The 20248-nt window shown below is 38.3% G+C and overlaps 1 protein-coding gene across 4 annotated transcripts in view; it reads left to right on the forward strand.

Moving 5' to 3' along the window:
* Window positions 1-5069: 5069 nt before the first annotated feature.
* Nadsyn (NAD synthetase) overlaps window positions 5070-20248 on the forward strand; it is an 81715-nt gene continuing 66536 nt past the window's right edge. Inside the window, exons 1-2 of one of the 4 annotated variants that reach the window (XM_081751714.1) lie at window positions 5070-5260; window positions 12067-12229. In XM_081751714.1, coding sequence (XP_081607840.1) covers window positions 12084-12229 — 146 coding nt within the window. In that variant the 5' untranslated portion in view covers window positions 5070-5260; window positions 12067-12083. Of the gene's footprint in view, window positions 5261-5311; window positions 5400-12066; window positions 12230-20248 lie in introns of those variants that run through there. The other 3 variants (XR_014130665.1, XM_081751717.1, XM_081751715.1) reach the window with 3 other exon arrangements.

Consider the following 20248-nt stretch of genomic DNA (forward strand, 5'->3'; position numbering starts at 1 on the left):
AAGATGAATTACAGTATTTTATCCAATGCGCATACAAATAAGTTAAATACTTAAAACAGTTTTACTCGCCATCATTCATACTTCTGCGACGATCTTGCTTTCTTGAGTAAGTTAATGTCATCCTTTATTGCCAGTCTGAACTCTTCACAGGCCATGCTTACATTGAACTTCACTTTCATCACTTGTTCCAGTGTCGATACTGTGAGTTGACTTTTTTCCTCGCTCCAGTAAGTGTTAATAGCACTGAGAGCCTCTCACAATCAACATTAGTGTCCGGTAAAGTAAACAAGAATTGCACGAGTGGCACAATCACTTTTAAATTTGACCCAGCCCGCACTAAATCTTTGTACACTATTTTCCATTTGCCCATCATTGTCTCTCTTTTCTCTCCCCATTGTTCAAGGTGTTCTTTAACATATCTGGATATTGTACGGTAAGTGTCAAAAATATCATTATCACTGAATTCCAACGAACTGTCTACATGTTTTACCTGCTCATAGAAATATGCAAACGACTCCTGAAATTCATCATAGGTAACTGATGTCTCAAGTAGTAAATGTTTCATCTTGTTTACTTCTCCGAAAAAACGTTGCGACCACATTTCTAAGTGTGTTATTTCTTCAAAGTAAAACCTTCTTGACACTGAGTAGGCATATTCCTCTCTTATATTCCCTTCTTTTACAAGTTTCGTAAGTAAATTTCTAGCAGAAAACGGAAAAAGGTTTTGTTCAATTCTATCTTTGTATTTCCTCAGAAGTTCAAAATATTCAAGAGAAACTTTAGTCACTGTTATATCCTCCTTCTCAATTTTTGTTATTGTTTCAGTGAACAAGATTAGCTGAGCATGCAGGAAATACAGCCACAACTGACTTGTTTCGTCTCGAAAGAAATTGACTATAGCTATTGGAGCATTTTCATCACTCAAAAAGTACTCCTTAAGTGGTTCATACTGACGTACATTTTTTTCTACACACGGAAGCAGAGGCAAGAATCTCGTCTTTGAGTGATTCAAAACTCATAATGACAGCCAACGAACTCACAAAAGTTTTTCAAATTTTCTGTCCTTACAGTAAAAATACTGAAATGGTTGTATATTTTAAAAACTAAATTCTCAACATCGATCGGTATTACTCTCGAACACGCCACAGAAATTCCATTGTGAAGGATATGAGCCCCACACCCGATAGGCAAAACACTTTTTTTCAACCTGCACTCTAGTTTGCTATGCACGTTTCCTGTTGTTTTATTTTTCACTGTTGATTTCAAAAGTTTGCTAGTGCAGTCCATGCTTCTAAAAGAGTGGTTATGTTTAACATTATGGTATGACCACACAAGTTCTAGTCGAATTAAATCTAGCTCTTCTGAAGATTCTGTGGTGAAAAAACTATCCAACTTACCTGCTTCGGAAGTTGATGAGCACTCAGTGTGCGACTTAGATTTTATATGTTGCTCTATATCATATTTCCCTTTATTTTTTTTTTATAGAGAACTCCTTCTTATATACCGTGCACCATGCTTTGTAAACATCGTTACTGCGGGCCCTTTTAATGCAAGGATAGCTTAATTCAAACGCTTAATTATACTGACATTTTCTTCGCGACTTTGTTAATAAAATAAATCCTTCCAATCCTCAAATAATATAATTGATTGAGTGTACGTACGTACGTTAATTAGAATAATAATCACTGCGCGATCCCACTGCCAAGAACTGACTCACTTTGAAGGGAAAACAAAACCCCGTGCCATGAACTGTAGGAATACCAGATATAAATTCCGAAAATATAAATCATTCCAGGTACTCAATCAATTTAATTAACAATTTAATAATTAAAACGTTGAAAGTTTGGATAAATCTATCACTTTAATTTTGCCGTCTTTACTATCGTTTTAGTACTAATTAATAAAAAACAGTTTAGTTATATTATTATTTTTTTCTTTTGCAAAAAGAAAATCTGGCAACCCTACAATGCAACGAGGACGAGAAACGCAGCGTTGAAAACGTCCAAGTTTTTACAGGAAAAAAAATGCGATTTTCAATGGGAAAATGCATTAAACGTTAAATGAATCTGAAAATACCACAAAAGAGTATAATTCGATATTTTTGGGAAGAAAAAAGAGTATAGAGTATATAAACCTCGAAAAGAGTATAATACTCTTAAAAAGAGTATGTCTGGTCACCCTAATCAATTGGGAAGCTTCGAACGTGATAACTGAAAGGACTCTCAAGATCCGGTAGCCGGCCAAGAGTATGAGCATAGTAACAATGTTCGCTAACGTTCTTCGCAGGAGGGAGTGGAGTGGAGGGGTTTGGGGGGTTCAAATCCATAACGAAAAGACAAAAATCAATCAATCAATTGGGAAGCTTCAATCATGATAACTAATAGAACTCTCATCCGTCCAAGAGCATTTAGCTATTCAATACATAACGAAAAGCAAAAATCAATCAATCAATCAATTGGGAAGCTTCGATCATGATAACTGATAGGACTCTGATCCGACCAAGAGTATGAACATCCAAGACTATGAAGGCCAAGAGGATCTAGCTATTCAATACATAACGAAAAGACAAAAATCAATCAATCAATCAATTGGGAAGCTTCGATCATGATAACTGATAGGACTATGATCCGTCCAACAGTATGAGCATCCAAGACGATGAAGGCATCCAAGACTATCACCATAACAACAGACTGTTCTCACAACAACATTTTCCCACGAACTTCTGTACTAGCCGTAAAAGGATATGAACATAGCAACTAAAGGCTTGTCGAAACTTGCTTCCCAATTCCAGGAAATGACATCGATTTCTAGGAAAACAAGATAATTTTTTGCTGACTCGGCCATCTATACGCCGGGATATCTACTGCTAAATCTAGGAATTCTTTGTGATTGGGGCTGGGTCAATAAACATATGCACTCCTAATAAATTGCCTTTTCATCCATTCAGCCAACGAAGATACCGCCCCAGTACACACAAACATGTACCCAATGGTGTTTATTATTCAGAGGTTTCACTGTACTTCCAAACTATACTATGCATAAATATTTGAAGTTTTATACAACAGTTTGTCTGTCTCTCGACAGGTATCGAAGCAAAAACGGAAAAAATTATTGAGATGCGGATTTTGGAATCGATTCAGCATCCCAAGGACAGGTTTCAAGTCTTCCGTTAACTCTCTATTTAAACGAGAACTTGTTCAAGTAACTTATTTCCGGTTGCAACGTTTATTGTCATAAAATGAAAACGGTAACAGATTGCGAGAAACTGTTTCTTTTGTAAATGATTCAGTGTCTTAAGGCAATGTACCTTGATTGTCACACATTCTGCCAAAACTGCGAGTGGTTGAAATTTACTTCTACTTCCGGTTTCAATACTGATTTTCATAGAACAAAAACTGTAAGAGCTATCAAGTTTTTTTTTTCAATGATTCAGCGTCCTTAGAATATGTAACACTTCCTTCGTTAACCCTTTATTCAAACTGGAAGTGCTTAAAATAAAACATACCCGTTTTCAAATGTTGTCGCCATAGAACAAAATGGTGTAAGTTAGTGACAAGAAATCTTTTGCAAACGGTTCAGTGTGTTAAGAGTATAATATCAATCCGCAATACATTACTAAAAGCAGAAATGCTTCAAACTTACTTTTGTTTCCGGTTTCAATTCAGATTTCTAGAGAGCAAAAACGATAAGAAATATCCAGATGTGATTTTTAGCAATTGATTGAGCTTCCAAGAATATGTCCTTCTAGAATAACTCTCTATTCAAACCGGAAGTGCTTCAAATTAACCATTTTCAATATCAACACTTATCATCATATTGTAAAAATGGCAATATATAGCGACAAGTAGTTTTCTGTTATCAATTCAGGGTGTCAAGAGTATATACCATCACAACCAACAATACTTTAGCAAAACAGGACGTGATTCATATTGGGGGGTCTATATATGAGCAGAACGGTCTTACCCGTCTCCCTCAATGTTGAAGACAGATTTGCGCCGCTGAAATAAGAGAAAGGATATGCAGAAAAGTCGCACTGAGGTTGATTTATTTGATACCATCTCGGTATTAGCGGTAGTATCATTACATAATCAGTAAGAACGCCAGGTTCTTTTTCTTAGTGGGGGTTCAAAATAAAAGATGGTGTGCACAGAGTATAATGATATACATTTTTACACGAACTAAATATATATATATATATATATATATATATATATATATATATATATATATATATATATATATATATTTGCCACTTAGCCGGGTGCTCCGCGAGCAGAATGGCATGTATTAATTACATGTATTAGGAGCAAAATTTAGTTATAGAGACCACAACAAACTTGTTTGCTCTGGAACCTAATATGCTGTTAAAACGGTACCGGAAAATAGATTAAACTGGACAGCAGGGTAGACGGCACTAGCGCGGGGCCCGATTTTGGAGAAATCGGTCCAATCGGCTTAAGGCCGGCTCTGGAACCAGGGTCCCCAAGCACCGGAGGTGAACGCTCTACCACTGAGCCACCGCACCCCCCATAAAACGTGCAAAATCCAGGGAAAATCTTATTTTTTGTTCTTCAGGAATAAACCAATATAACAGCAATAGTTTGTATCTCTCTCTCTCTCTCTCTCTCTCTCTCTCTCTCTCTCTCTCTCTCTCTCTATATATATATATATATATATATATATATATATATATATATATATATATATATATATATATATATGTGTGTGTGTGTGTGTGTGTGTGTGCATTTTTTTAAAAATAAAAAAATCCTTGAGATTTACGTACTAGGATTGTGCCGGCTAGGCTAAAGGAGAAATGAATGCAATGGTGAAATGAATAAAGTGGGAGGAAACGGGAGTACCCCATGAAAACCCACAAACACTGTGATTGTCCACCAGGAAGTCTACTAGGCGCAAGTTGGGATCGAACCAGAGACCCCACGCACCCGAGGTGAACGCTCCACCACTGAACCACCGTGAATCCTTGTTAAAAATAAATGAATGGAAATGCAAAAACCAAATGAATAAAACAAATGTGATAGGTCATCCTTTAATATATCACTTCACTTCTGTCATAGGAATTGGACAATCAACAAACTAGGGAAAATTTTATAAGAAAAGGGAAAATTTTGTGTCAGTCGACGGAATTTTCTTAAGGAAACCTACGAACACTGGTGTGGCAATACAATTTCTTTCAAGGTTGTTGATTGGTATTGGAAAAGGAAGCGGCAAAATACCGCTTCAAAGTACCGGTTGATTTGTGAGTTATACTTTTAATTATTTATTTGTGAGATTTTTTTTTTGATTATGTAATAATCTTTATCAGTGCAACCACTTTGTTACTTTGTTACTGTGGTGCAGCTAACATTCATTGGGACTGCGATAAAGTCAGAGCAGTTGTTAGTAGTTATATAGAGTTAACTACAGTATTATTTTTAGTATTGGTAGCATAGTTGTAAGGAAATATGGCATTATTTTAGTGGCTGTAGTTCAAAATACAATAATCTAGGGCATTTGTGCTGTATCGCCGGACCAATTTGAATATCGAAAAAAAGCTCCAAAATGTACTACATTCGGTTATATTTGGTTGGGCTTAAGTTTAGAGTTGCACCTCCAGTTTCAAACCTACAAAAAATCAGTAAAATCGTTAAAATGTGAATTTTCTATTATACAGATCTATAGTATAAGTAGTAGTAAAAGTAGTAATAGTAGGAACGGGGTAGAAGCCCCGCAGGGGTTCTTTGGGTTCTGTTCTCGACATAAAATTGGCATGCTGCTGAATCATGAAATGTTCCGCGTCTTGCAATTAGTACCAACTTCCGCACATCTTTCCTCGTATTAAACATAACTTCCCTACCAAACTTACACATCTAACCATCACATAAAAACTCCTAATCATAATTCCTTATCTCATTTCTCCTGTAAATTTTCCTAATTTTTATAAAAAAACGGAGGGGCAACTCTAAACTTAACCCTTTGGTTGGATAAGATTAAGTTACGTTACATTAAGTTAGGAGTATAAAAACTGTGCAAAAAGCACAAACTAACCTGTGCTAAGTGGCCACCAAAAACCACGAAAACTATCTGAGTCAAAAAAGTGCGAAGCTGGTCTGCCCGCGCGGTAGCGCGTCAGAAGGGAACAGGGGCGCCAGCGACAGTGGGTACATACGTAAGCGAGGGTAGCTAAAACGTGGGTTTTAGCAATCATACAAATTTCAATAGCAGTGTTATGGTTTCATTCTAGTATCGCTGCACTTGTAGACATATAATACAGCTTCTATACACTGGCCAGAAATATATTGCCGTTGAGTTAGGAGTCACTAACCTTCAAAGCTGACGCTTGTAAACTTTTGCAGTTTTAAGGGGAAAATCATGTACAACAATTTCTTAACTGTCGCTTGTTATTTATAAATAGTTCTGTATAGTAACTCACACATGGTATGTCACACCCTTGACACATACGCGCCATTTCCCCCACTGTCTTTCGCTCTACTATATTATAACAAGTGTACCTCTTCGCGAAATAGTGCATCTGCTTCCACATACAGAGCCGCTTGCAACATCAAAAACAACCACTTTCTTAACTTTTATTATTCCCCTTACCTTACTTTCACTCATTCTTCCAAACAAACTTATGTAAATTCTCCAAGTGACCTAGTAAAATTCCTAAACCTGGTCCAGCGATACAGTACTTAACCCTGAGCTAGAGAATTTTATAATTGGGCAATCTAGGGTACCACATCAGCATATGTCGGCTTTTGGGGGTCCAGAATTTTTTGGTAAAAATTGTGGCACCTTGGCATTACTCGAGCAGGCGGTTCTACCAGATTTTGACACATTTCTTAGTTTTTCAAGTTAGGTTTGTGCTTTGTGTTTTAGCACGGCATGGACTAAATGAGGAATTCCGTTATTACGTGCAGATTTACTTCAGGAGTGCTTAGTATAAACACATTGTGGACGTAAAAACTATAGTGCACGAACACGAACCTACTTCTGCTAGGTGGCCACTAAAAAGCACGAATGCTATCTAACCGAGTTAGAGCAGGAGCGCAGCACGGGGCCCGAGTAGTAGCGAGGGGATGCGTTCTTAGGGACCAGGCACGTCAGCAACGAGGGATATACTCATAAACGAGGATAGTGGAAGAACACACGGCAAATTTTTACTTTGACTCCAACTGTGATTTCAACCGATTCATGTGATCCGGTTCCCGGAGCAGTTTAGGAATCATTCCTAAACTGCTCCCGGAACCGGATCACATGAATCGATTACAATTACTAACACAGTGAAAGTAATGTACGATGTTAAGAATTATACTATAAGTACAAGGGCCACAATGTTACTATACGATGTTAAGAATTATACTATAAGTACAAGGGCCACAATGTTACTATACGAAGTTAAGAATTATACTATAAGTACAAGGGCCACAATGTTACTAAACATCAATTCAGGTGAAGCGGTGACTATGAATTTTGAGATCTAAATGGGGGCTACCGCCCCCCAACCCCCCCGCTCAAGTACCATAAAAACATCCAAAATAATAATAAATAATCACACCACTACTATAAAGCTAAGATAAGAAGGGAAAAATTAAAAAAAAAAAAAAAAAAACACTCGTCTCTAATCATAAATCAGTGCATGACAAAGAAAAAAAAATTACATCTCAACAAGACAATAGGACAAGCAGCAGCAAACCAAATACTTTGCCTAATACTCAAATGCAAAACAAATCAAGAATAAAAATAATATGAATTAAAAAAAGAAAACACTCACCATTTCGCCATAGGAGAAATCTCATGAATAATGAACTCATAACTGCTGATTCCACACACGAAAAAATAAGATACCAAGAACACATGCACAATACTCAACATTACTGAAAAATGTTCCTTTCCGCACACACGTCGTTTTATTAAACCGAGCACACTTGCTATTATTACAAACAAGAAACCAATAAACGTCCACTTTTAGAATACGTCGAAAATATCTTCAGTTTAGACCACAACTATGATAGGTTTTCTCTAACTCAATTCAACCAATTCAATTACGCGCTTCTCGCATGCCGCACACACATACATGCACACAGAACATGTGACTACTAACCAACTACCATATGACTACACAGACACCTAGTGGGAAAAATATGAACTAAGACGTCACACCAAAGGCACGAACAGTTCTAACAAGTGACTCACGCACAAACAGTTCCAGGAAGTAACTGAACCTATAAGAACCGATTAAAGTCACAGTTGGAGTCAAAGTAAAGACTTACCGAACACACTTACACATACAATACTTTCACTATCACTCAAAATTCATTTCAATATGTTGTGCACTGACAGTACTTACTTATATTCACTCTCATTCCTTCACATAGCATTTTACCTATACATTTTTTATTTCGTAGAACCGTCTGCTGGAGTGAACCAAACTTTGTTACTGTTTTGTTAAATATTGGCTAATTTTGGTTAGGTTAGGTTAGGTATTTCAGTAACTTAAATTTGTACTTGACGGTTTGTATAGATCAGCCACGGTATAATTAGTTTAGGTACAGATTACTTACACATCAATTAACCTTCTATAACATGAACTCATTCCTCCTGTGAACAGAACCATTCCTGAAAGTCTTTTATTTATTTATTTTCGGTCTCCTAATAGCCGACATAACCCGAATATCCTATCCTATTTTATGGAGGAGTATGAAATATTAATTTCTTGTAGTGGGAAATGCACTCGTAGTGCTTTAGAAAGTGTTTCTTAAAGCAGCAGTTACATTAGTGGATGCAGATTGACTTAAGGACTAGATATAAATAAAGGATTTGCACATAGCCTATGCTGTAAAAATTGCAGTGCATAATCAGGGTGTCTATCGGTCACGAATTCAGAAAACGGTCATGAAAGTCACGAAATTTAGCCTTTGGGTCACGATTTTTTTAAATGTGTAAATGTAAGTACAGATTGAAAACATTTGTTCTATAAAACGTCAAAATTCACCTCCAAAAATGTCTATGATCGGCTTTAGACGCTGCCAAATCACAAGCAAAATACGTTTGTATCGCATAGATGAAAATTCGACCTAATTCGCACCCAAATTCTCTCTTGAAAATGTTAGAAAATTTTATGATTTGGTAAAGGAAAGGTCACGAAATTTCATCTTGGAATTTTAATAGACACCCTGATAATGCAAATTAACTTTAAAACGCAAACCAACTTGTTTCAGGTGGCCACAAAAAAAAAAGAAAAAAGTTAGGTCAGGAGCGCGGCAGGGGCCCCGAGCGTTAGCAATCGATATGTTCGTAGGAAGTAGGCGCGTCAGTGATAGTACTTTTGTACAGCTTTCGGATACTTAGATCATTAAGGGTCATAATTTAGAACACTGCGTGGTATAGCTTCCATACTTAACAGTACGTTCTTATATGCTTACAAGTACAGACTTTGTATTACATATTCTCGTGTTCTTCGCATGTTAGAGGTGAGTTCCACATATATTCAGATTTGTTATATGTTCGTCTTTCACATTTCTGTAAATTTTACAAAATCGTGCCCACGTGAAATGTGATAGCACAAAAAATGAATAAAAAACCATTGATTCACATGAAAAGATTAATGTCTAAGCAACTTAAATATGCAGGCGACACTTACACAGAGAGAAAAGAAACTCAGTTCTATTTACCACTCTCGCGGGATACATAATAGTGGTGGAGTTGTCAAAGCAACATCTAAACTTTCCGGTAGTTAGACACAAAACGACAAAATGTGTTTAAAAAGTCGTTCTTCAGAGCCACCTTGTAACGGTTTAACGTTTTATAGAGGGAGCTCGAAAGATGATATAAAATAAACAACAATAAAAAAGTAGCAGTGTTTCTTGCACCTTCAAATCTACATTAAAATAAACTAGGCAGCCTTTAATAAACAGAATGCCGAATGTGTGAGGAATCCTACACAGCAAGTGTTTGTTGCTTCATTTCGCGCGGCTGGTACTCCTATGCTTCTATAGGGTTGATGGAAGAAATATGAATCCAATACAGGAATAATGTTCAAGGTCCTCTGGACGATCTGTCTATTTACATGGAAGCAGGTTATAGAAAAGGATCTAGTATCAACATGAAATATATATGTAGCAAATTTTAAGTTAAGAAAAAGCCTAAATTTAATGCATTTAGGTAAAATTCTGTCTTCCCTCAAGCCTCGTTACTGGGAGTAACTATAGTTTGAGACTTCATTGCAAACAACTCATTATTAGTGTTATTAGTGAAAATAATTTTAATAATTTTACTAGTAGTGTTTCAGTTCCTATATATATATATATATATATATATATATATATATTACTCCATGCGTAAATAGGAAGGCTGGTAGCTGGCCATCAAAGTATATCTCAATTGAGGTTTGAGTTTTAATTGTAAAAACATTTTATTTAATCTTTCGGTTACCAAGCCTATTCTGTAAGGTAATATCATTGGTACCGGGTCGAGTTTTCTAAAACTGCACGTTTCGTACAGTTACTTGAAAATGTTCCTCGACACCATAACTCGCTTAGACAGTTGAGACAAGAAGCAGAATGCACAGAATAGACCAAAGATTCAGAAAATATATACCTTGACCCTACAGAGATACAGATGGTGATCAGAAAAATGGAAACACCTGAACGAAATTGCAACTTACCAGATTAATATGGTGTCGGGCCACCTTTCGCCTTCAGAACAGCCTTGATGCGACGTGGGAGGAGGCATAGAGGTCGTGAATGGTAGCAAGTGGAATTTTACACCATTCCTCGTGCAGAGCATCGGCCAGTTCTGTGAGAGAGGATGGAGGTGGAAATCGTCGCCGGAGTCGTGTTTCCAAGACGGACCACAGATGTTCAATTATGTTGAGATCTGGGGATTGGGCGGGCCAGGGGAGGTGTTGAACTTCATCCCGATGTTCCTCAAACCACGCTGCAACAACGCCAGCTGTGTGAATGGGTGCATTATCATCCTGGAAGATGGCGTCATTGTCCGGGAACAACATCCGGACCATAGAATGCAAGTGGTCTCCTAAAATTGCGACATAATCGTTGGCAGTGATTCGTCCGCTAAGTGTGACCAAAGGACCCAATGAAAACCATGACATTGCAGCCCACAGCATCACCGAGCCGCCGCCGTGTTTCACAGTTGGGCGGAGACACTGCAGATCATAAGCTTCTTTGGGCGTTCTCCACACATAAACACGGCCCGTGGTTGGGAATAGGGTGAAGGATGACTCATCCGACCATATCACACGTTTCCAGTCCTCAACGGTCAAAGTTGCATGGTCGCTGCAGCATTTGCGGCGTGCGAAAGCGTTTTGGTCCCTGATGAGCGGTTTGGCCCGTGCCACACGACCCCGTAAGTTCATGTCATGTAATTCGCGGCGGACTGTGATTGTCGAAACAGGGTGGGGGAGGTGCTGATTGAGTTCCTCCGTCACTTGCTCCGCAGTGGCACGACGGTTCTGCGTGACAATACGCTTTAATACCCGGCTTGACCTGTCACTCATGATTTTCTTCCGCCCACTGTTCCGCTTCCCCGATGTGGTTTTCCCGTGTGTTGTGTAGGCCGTCATCACCTTCGACACCTGAAAATCTGAGAGGTCTCCCATTTTACACTACCTCCGTCTGCTGCAGCCACTGGACACTGCTGTTCAACTGAGCCTGACGTAGTATGGAGACCGACCTAACACACCGCCACCAGCGGTCCGGCGCTGCGGGCGCCACGACACCACTGCCAACCCATACATCTGACGTGTTGCCAACTACAGGTGTTTCCATTTTTCTGATCACCATCTGTACAGCAGACCGTGGCCTTAGGGAAGGGGAAGGAAATGAATGGTGAATAGATCCCAAGTATCATTTTTATTTTGTCCTGGCCCGCAGTACGTTAGAAATTAGCCATTAGAGGAAAGCAGATGATTTGTAATGTGTAGAAGATTGTACTAAGTCAGTGTGTTAAGTCTGAAGTTATCCGAGAAAGAAATAGTTAATATTATTTCTTAAAGGACATCAATTTTAACGTGTTAATATATAAACTTGACGCTTTTCTTTCTAGATACTAGAAAAACAAAAATGGGACGGAAGGTGACTGTTGCTGTATGCACATTAAACCAATGGGCGTTAGACTTCGAGGGCAACCTAAATAGGATACTACAGAGCGTCCAGGAAGCAAAGGAATTAGGAGCAGCTTTTAGAAGTGGCCCGGAATTGGAGATATGGTAAGACAAGTGTTGTTTCTCTTAAGTAAATTTTCATTAATATTTGCATCATTTTCGTAAATTTTGTAAATAACACAGTAAAAGTGAAGCGCGAGGACTATTTTTAGTAACATCTGTTTGTGAATATCGTTTAAAATTTTACGTTATCTTGCGGGCTGTCTTCCGGCATTCCTTGCCCACAATTAGACGCCACTTACATTTGCAGCGTCAGTCTATATGAGTCTTACTGTGTGGTTAACATGTTTAGGAACATTTAGCGGTGCGCCCACTGTGAAACACAGTCGTCTGGTTGCTAACAGCAAGAATCATAAGCTGCAAATATTCATCACCAGATATGTAAGGTATATGTGACATGCAAATGAATTACAGTAGTCCACAATGGTTCAGATTATTCAAGGTAGATCAGGATAAACGTCCAAGAGGAATAGCACTATGTTCTGCCATCTGTAATAACTGAATATTTGGTGAAGGCTGTTTACACAAAAATTTACGAAAACAGGGATAGTTACCGTCATCATTTAAAGACCTTCGTAAGCAGCAGACGGTTAGATACTGATGAAGAGGTGATAATGACCATGAATAACTAGATATCATCACAGGTGGCAGAATTCTGAAAGAAAGATATCAAAAAAACTCGTTCGTTACGATAAGTAAAAATAGGGAATTGTATATACAAGGGCTGTCTAAAAAGTACGTCCTGTGCAACGTCAAAACGGGTGTCTTTTTGCTCCTGAGACAACAACTTGGGTACAAATTTAGCAGCCACTCGTTTCATGTTCAAATCGTCACGCAAAATTGCATGTGCAGAATCTTTACTCACTCCAACATCTTCTGCAATCTCCCGCACTGTCAAACGGCGATCTGCCATCACCAAATTTCGCACCCGCTCAACAACAGCTGCATTCCGAGCAGTTTGGGGCCTGCCGCTACGCTGCTCACTCTCGACTGATGTGCGGCCATCTTTGAATCGGTTGAACCATTGTTTAATTTGTTTTACACCCATCGCATCTTCTCCAAACACCTGCTGAATCTTACGAATTGTTTGGCTTTGAGAATCACCCAGCCTTTGACAGAATTTGATGCAGTATCTTTGCTCAATTCGTTCAGTCATCTTGCGAGAAACACTAAATCCGACGAACACTACCAACAGCACCTCACTTCGCGACCACCAGCTCACGACTGGCACACGCGAACGCGGTGAAAAAATTCAAGCATGCGCATTAAGGTTCCTCCTTCCACCGTGCACGGTGGCGCCGCCTGAGAATCACTACTTTGCGTGGAAAAAATTAAGGTCGGGTACTTTTTAGACAGGCCTCGTAAATCCAGAAAATGTGTATATTTCACATAATGTTTATTTGTTTCGTTTTTTATTGCAAAATGGAACTTACATAAAATTTAACCCTTAAAGTAATTACTGGTCGTTAGTACTCTGGCGATTCCTCTCATTTGGATTTTATCAAAAGAACATGAAACTTGCTAAATCGCCGTTAAGCTATTATTTCAGGAAGGCAAACATCCGGCGCATCTATTAAAATATAAATTTGTGTAATAGTAAGCTGCAGTAATGTTAGGTAGCTTCAAGTCGTAGCTGTACTGATCAATACGATGTACATTGTGCAGTTGTATAAAATCATGAACCAAATTTTAAATTGGAAAAATGATTAATGATTGATGTTTGTTTTAATACGAATACCTTAGTCCAAAGGTAAAATGTATATCAGTTGATAGATCACATCGGGATGAACAAAATGAGATGCTTGAGGGAGGGTAAATATGCGTAGTTTTCGAGAAAATCTAAAAATGAACTTTTATGGCTCCAAAAATTGCGTCATTCTTGCCAGTAATAATTGACAATTTTTATGTTGCTGGAAATTGTGATTTATTTAGTGTATATGTAGCAATGATACTGTTCATTAACATATTGTATCTATTGTTATCTTTTTCTAAAGATGACCCAAATATTACACATATTACTTGTAAACATAACTGAAACGGCAAGTGCAGTAACTATGAACACGTCATTTTCCAGAATTTAACTACAATATACACATTCATGACTAATTGGTGAGTTATTACGCCACTTAAGCTTGTGTATAATAGGAATTAAAAGGCAATTTCAAAATTAATATAAATTAAGTTTCTGAATGAAATCATTGATAATACTCTCACAATATTTGTGTAGATTGTTTTCATTTAAATTTTATTTAGGTTTTATTTCAACACGGAGAGAGTCTGGTATCTTTTGTTAAGATTAACACTCACCTATAATGTGCACTGGGAATCGTTAAAGGATTGTTATATTCGTAGTATGTTTTCGGCAACCAATTCTGTTGCCTTTAGCAGCTATACAGTAATGAAAAACTTCGGCTTGACAAGTACTTTTACGTTTTATTCATCTTAGTCTTTTTTCCACATAAAACATAAAATCGGTAGTTTTGCTGTAATGTTACAAATATCACTACACAAAGTAACTTATAAGTGAGCAGTACCAGGATAAAAACATACTGCGATGTTACTCTTCACAAGTTTTAAAAAGCTTTAAAATGGTGAAACATTGTTGATTTGTCAATTTTAGTGATTTTGGTTTGAAAAAAAAAAAAAAAAAAAAAAAACAATAAAATAAAGTGAAGAATATGTGTGAAGCCGAAGCGTTTCACTATTCTATAGCTGTTGAAGGCAGCAAGATTAGTTACGGAAGTAATAAAAATATAAATATTTATAGTGCTAGGAATATAAATATTTTACGATTCCCAGAGCACATTATAAGTGAGCATTGTTAATCTTAATCGCGGTTTCTTCACTCTTGTATAGTAAGACTCAAACACATACTTTTCTAGTTGCGGTGTAGTAATTTTCATATAACTTTGGCCTTGCTGATACTACTGTTGATATCCTTAAATGTTTGGGTAGACCTGAAATCGTAGAATCCTGATCTTTAGAGTCTCTTGCATGTTTCTTTTCCTGGCGGGAGTATTTTTCTTGATCATACCAGTGTATAAGCCATCACACTAGCATGTCTTAGTTTTGTTAATTATTTCCGAACTAGTTGATATATTAAACTTAATTCTCAGTACTGTAGAGAAAATGAGTTCTTTTTTACGTCAACAGAAGTTGAATTAAATTTGATCGCGTTGCATCGAAATTATTAAAAAAAAAATAAACTGGTGATTGTACGTATGTTTATGTAGATATATAATAAGATGAGTTTCTAGTACATATAAATACAAAGGTGTATCAAAAAGTAAAGTGAATTTTTGATTTACTGAAATATCTGAAACTATATTATATTTGACACATGGTCTCACACTAGCATTCGATGTAGGAATCATTGCGGATCAAACATTCATTCTAACGTGACACCCAATCGTCCATGCGATTTGCAAAGAAATATTGCTCCAGCTTCCCCAACCAGGTAATCTAATTGTAACCTGTTGTGCCTCTCTCAGTGTATCGAAACGCTGCCAACGAAAGTGTTTCTTTAGGGGTCCAAACAAATGGTAGTCTGAAGGGGCTAAACCAGGGCTATACGGAGGATGGTCAAGAATTTTCCAGGTGAAACTCATGATGTACATACGGGTCCGTTGAGCTGCATGTGATCGTGCTTTATCGTGCAGTAACAACACCCCTCTCGTAGTGGCCTTTTCGTTTCTGACGTATGCCTCCTTTCAGCTTGCCCATAGTTTGCCAGTGCATATCCGCAATAATTCTCATACCCTTTGCTAGAAATTCAACATGAATAACATTCTGGCGATACCAAAACACAGTAGCCATTGTTTTCTTGGCAGATGGTGTGATCTTGAATTTCTTGGCACCGATGATGATGGACTCAGTGTCCATGTGAGTATCGAGGGTTCCATCGCCCAGTATCATGCGATGAAGGAATACATTTCTTTCGTGGGTGTACCATGTGAGGGGGTCAGGGAAATGCCCATTCGAAGATATTTTTGGTCCTCACTCAGATATAGAGATGCAAAAAAGCCGGCTTTTTTGAATCGATGGTTTTTTTCACATAAAAAGCCGGCTTTTTTGGGTAAAAAACGAGAATTTTGGAAATTTTGGCCTTTTTTTCATTTTCATGATTTTTCTATCTAAATAGCTTTCTTATAGTATATTCTATAGTTAGATAAGAATTCCATAAATGCGATATTTCGCTCTGAAATTCACCATCAAGATGGATGGAGCACATGTTTTACGAATTAAAGCTAACATGAAGAATGTAGTATTTGAGGGCAATTTTAGAGGCTATTTAACTTTATTTTAACTTTTGAGTTATCGACATTTTTTTCTTCTCTAGATCATTTTAATTTGTCATCCGTGTTTCATTTCTAATAGCTTAGTACTCTAGCTCCTAGCGCAAAAGTTAAACTTATGTTTTTCTATATATCCGTCAAAGCGTACGGTACGTTTTCAATATATCCGTCAAACCGTATTTCCACATTTCTGTTATGCTGTAGCTGTACAGTGATTTAGCAATAATTTTCCAGACACAACCTTGAATACCAATTTATACAAATAATCAGTAGCGGATTTAGAAAAGTACTTTAGGAGGGGTTTCTCTGATTGTTTCGTTTTCTAAAAAGTCCTAATTTTATTTGGGAGGTGCTTGAAGTTTATGACTACAGGCATAACTAATATTTCGTTTCGTTTATATGTTTAGCAATAATCTTCCGGATACAACCTTAAAGATCATTTTATACTGAGAATCAGTGGCGAATTTAGAAAAGTATTGGGAAGGGTTTTTCTTACTAATGTTTAGTTTTTCTAAACATTCGTAATTATTTGACGGGAGCTTAAAGTTTATTAGTAAAGGCATAACTAATAGATATTTCGTTTTTTGCAGGCATTCCGTAACTTTGGGGAACAGGCTTCAGTCCAAAAGACCGCCCCTCTAACCTTCGCAAAACCGTCACTGCTGGTAATTAGTAATAATGACGATTTAAAAACAATAAGAAAGGAAGTCGGCCAACTCACAGTACACGCACTATTTATACATTCACACATGGAATGAAGAAAAGCTTTGTCAGAATGGTCGAATGCTGGGTTGAATCCCTGACTTACCGATAGAAGCGCAAAAGCTAGCCACTCAGTCATGTTTGTTGTGCAGTTGTATTTAGCTTCACTTAAATATATTCCGTAGTACTTTTTTTGAGGGGGGAGGGGGGAGTTCCGTAATGATATGTTGAATCCCTCTTGTTAAAGATTAAGAAAACTTGCGGATTGGGTAAACCGTGATGATGGTTATATAAAACTTAACTGTAGAATTTCAAGAATATACAGAACCAAAAGCTCTAGATGTGCAGCCTTTAAGTGTATCATATAAATCTAAGTATTTCTCTTATGTTTTATTTTAATGTTATTTTGTTTCAAAAAGAGGGTATGGAATATTTTGAAGTGAAAATAATACATACAATTTTGCTAGTTATTTGTGTATTTTTTAAAAGGAAGTGTTTACTTTTAGGGTTGGCTGGTTTACACCAACTTTTTTTTTAATAACTGGTTTAAACCAAAAAAAGAAAAAAAAAAAAGAAAAATGCGAATCGTGTAAACTTCATGGTGGCATTTTCACATATCAAACCATCTGCATTAGTTTTATTTCCCTTTCACCTTTTAATCAAGGTGTCCCATGTTCAATGTCGAACCACAACCCTTCTTTCATGCGTAAACTAAGTAGCGGTTCGGATGTCACTTTAAGCGAAAGTCTTCTCCTTGATAACCTCGGTATTACGTAAGGATATTAAGCCTAAACATACGAAACGAAACCAAATTGTATATTTCTGCATGCCTAAATGCCTGTTGTTTTATAAAGAAGCCAATATTGCTTAAATACATTGATAGAAATTGGCAAAATTTATCGATTGCCTACGTAGCTTCCAACAGTAGCTTGGATTGGAGTTTCAATTATACCTACGTACTAAATTTTTAATTTAATACCTTAGTTTTACCGTACTGATTATGATATGTTGACCTTTAAATTTTACATGCAAAGCAATAACAGGATTTTCCCGTTATTGTCTTACATTTCAAGTAATGACGGGATTTTCCCAATGGCTAGGGCGGGAGTTTCTCAATTTAAGAAATTTACTGACCGGATTTCTGTAAGCTTATGGGACTTCTTCCAGCATAACCCCGCTGTTGCATAATAACACCAAGGCGAAACAAACTTATTTCTGTGAATATGTAATATAAATACCTAAATTTAAATATTTAAATCAAAAAACCTGGTTTAAACATCCCCAAAAAACGGGTTTTTGGCATTTTTAAAAACAACCATGGTTCTTGCCAACTCTGCTTACTTTTGTATATAGGAGGTTAAAAAATTCTTTTTATATGCATTGGTTAATCCTTTGGAATTCATAATGTAATTGTGTTGAAGTAAAGTTGTTTGAAATATCTTTTCGAAATTCATGGTTTATTTTCGAGGTTTTATATTATTATCAGCATCAACTACTAATTAAATGACTTTTTATGTTATAGGGAAGCGAAACAAAGTTTGCTTTATCAATTTAAAGCAGAATTTTCAAAAAAGCCCAAAATTTTCCAAGCAAAAAAGCGAAGCAGAAAAAACCGAGTTTTTTTTTTCAAAAAAGCCGTTTTTTTCCGAGCCCTTGCATCTCTACTCAGATATTTTGGCACCCAGTACGCGCACACTTTCTTAAACCCAAGTTGGTCATAGACGATACTCCTTATTGAACCAATGTCATGCAGTCTCACTCTTCTGTCTTCACGAATCAACCCCGCCATGGCCGGTCCCAAGCCCGTGCTGAGAAAGGGGGAGGGACCCCCTGCGTATACCCGTGTCACATGCCTTGTGGTGGCTCGGCAACCCTCAGGGGGAGATAGGGTTTCGGGAGCAGCGTGGTAACACGCTTAACTCTTGTCTATCCTCTGCTAAAAGCTGGCAACGATTGTTTAGTTGTCGGTGCAAACCAGGATAACAACCTACCAGCGGAGGTGAGGCCTCGGCTATCCTCCGAAATGGGCGACTAACTCGTGCCATTGGATCTGGGAGAGTACGTGTGACCCCATCACGTTCTCAGTGGGGTAGGTAACTTAGGCTGCCGCACCTACCGGCGGGGGTGAGCCTTTGGGCATCCCCCGAAATGGGCAACTAAGCCGTGCCCTTGGGTCCGGGAGATAAGGCTACGTGGTGTCCCAACACGTATGAAAGAGTGGGTAGCTGGTGTGCCCTGGGTGGGCGGATCCAGTGCCCTACCGGGAGGAAGATGTAGGTACTGCCCTCAAAGAGAGTGTAATGCGTTCTCTTGGGTCCGGGATGGGATACCTTGTATCCTAACGCATACTCGTACCTCAGGAGCGCTGAGGAAGTGGGTCACTCCTTCGTCCCAGGCTTGCACATTCACTGGTTGCAGGAGCCACGACCCTACCAGGGGAGCCGCCGCTCCCAAATGGCCATTGTCTTTAAAGGTAGACAGTCTACATCAGCCATTGGATCTGGTAATGTACGGTTCACCTCTCCCGTAAGAAGAGGTAGTTCCGTATTGTTTAGACGACCCTACCGAAGGAAGGGTGTGGGTGTCCCTTCTAATGGTGGCTTACACGTATCATTGGGATTCGGACAGGTAGATTCGCTACAACGTGTACGCGGTACCTAAACACGTTAAAGATAGGTAGCCCCGTATTGTTTGGGCGGGCCTACCAGGGGAGAGACGGCTCCCAAATGACAATGTCTGCCTTGAGCAAACGGTCTACATCAGTCATTGGCTCTGGTAATGTACGGTGTACCTCTACCGTAATTAGAGGAAGTCCCGTATTGTTCGGACGACCCTACCGGGGGGGGGAGTGTTGGACTCCTGCCTGCAGGGGGACCAAACGGAGGTGGGGGAGGGGCCAATCCCAGGAATCTGGATAACGGTTCTGATCCTGCCAAAGGGAGGAAACTCTGTGGGATATGGGCCGGCACCAAACTCAAATGGTGACTTAACACGTACCATTGGGTCCGGGATGAGATACGGGAGTATCTCGACGTGTGCGTGGTACCTCTACACGACAAGGCGGTTG

This window comes from Thermobia domestica, chromosome 3 (assembly GCF_964235325.1).
Source record: "Thermobia domestica chromosome 3, izTheDome1.hap1.1, whole genome shotgun sequence".
NCBI lineage: Eukaryota > Metazoa > Arthropoda > Insecta > Zygentoma > Lepismatidae > Thermobia > Thermobia domestica.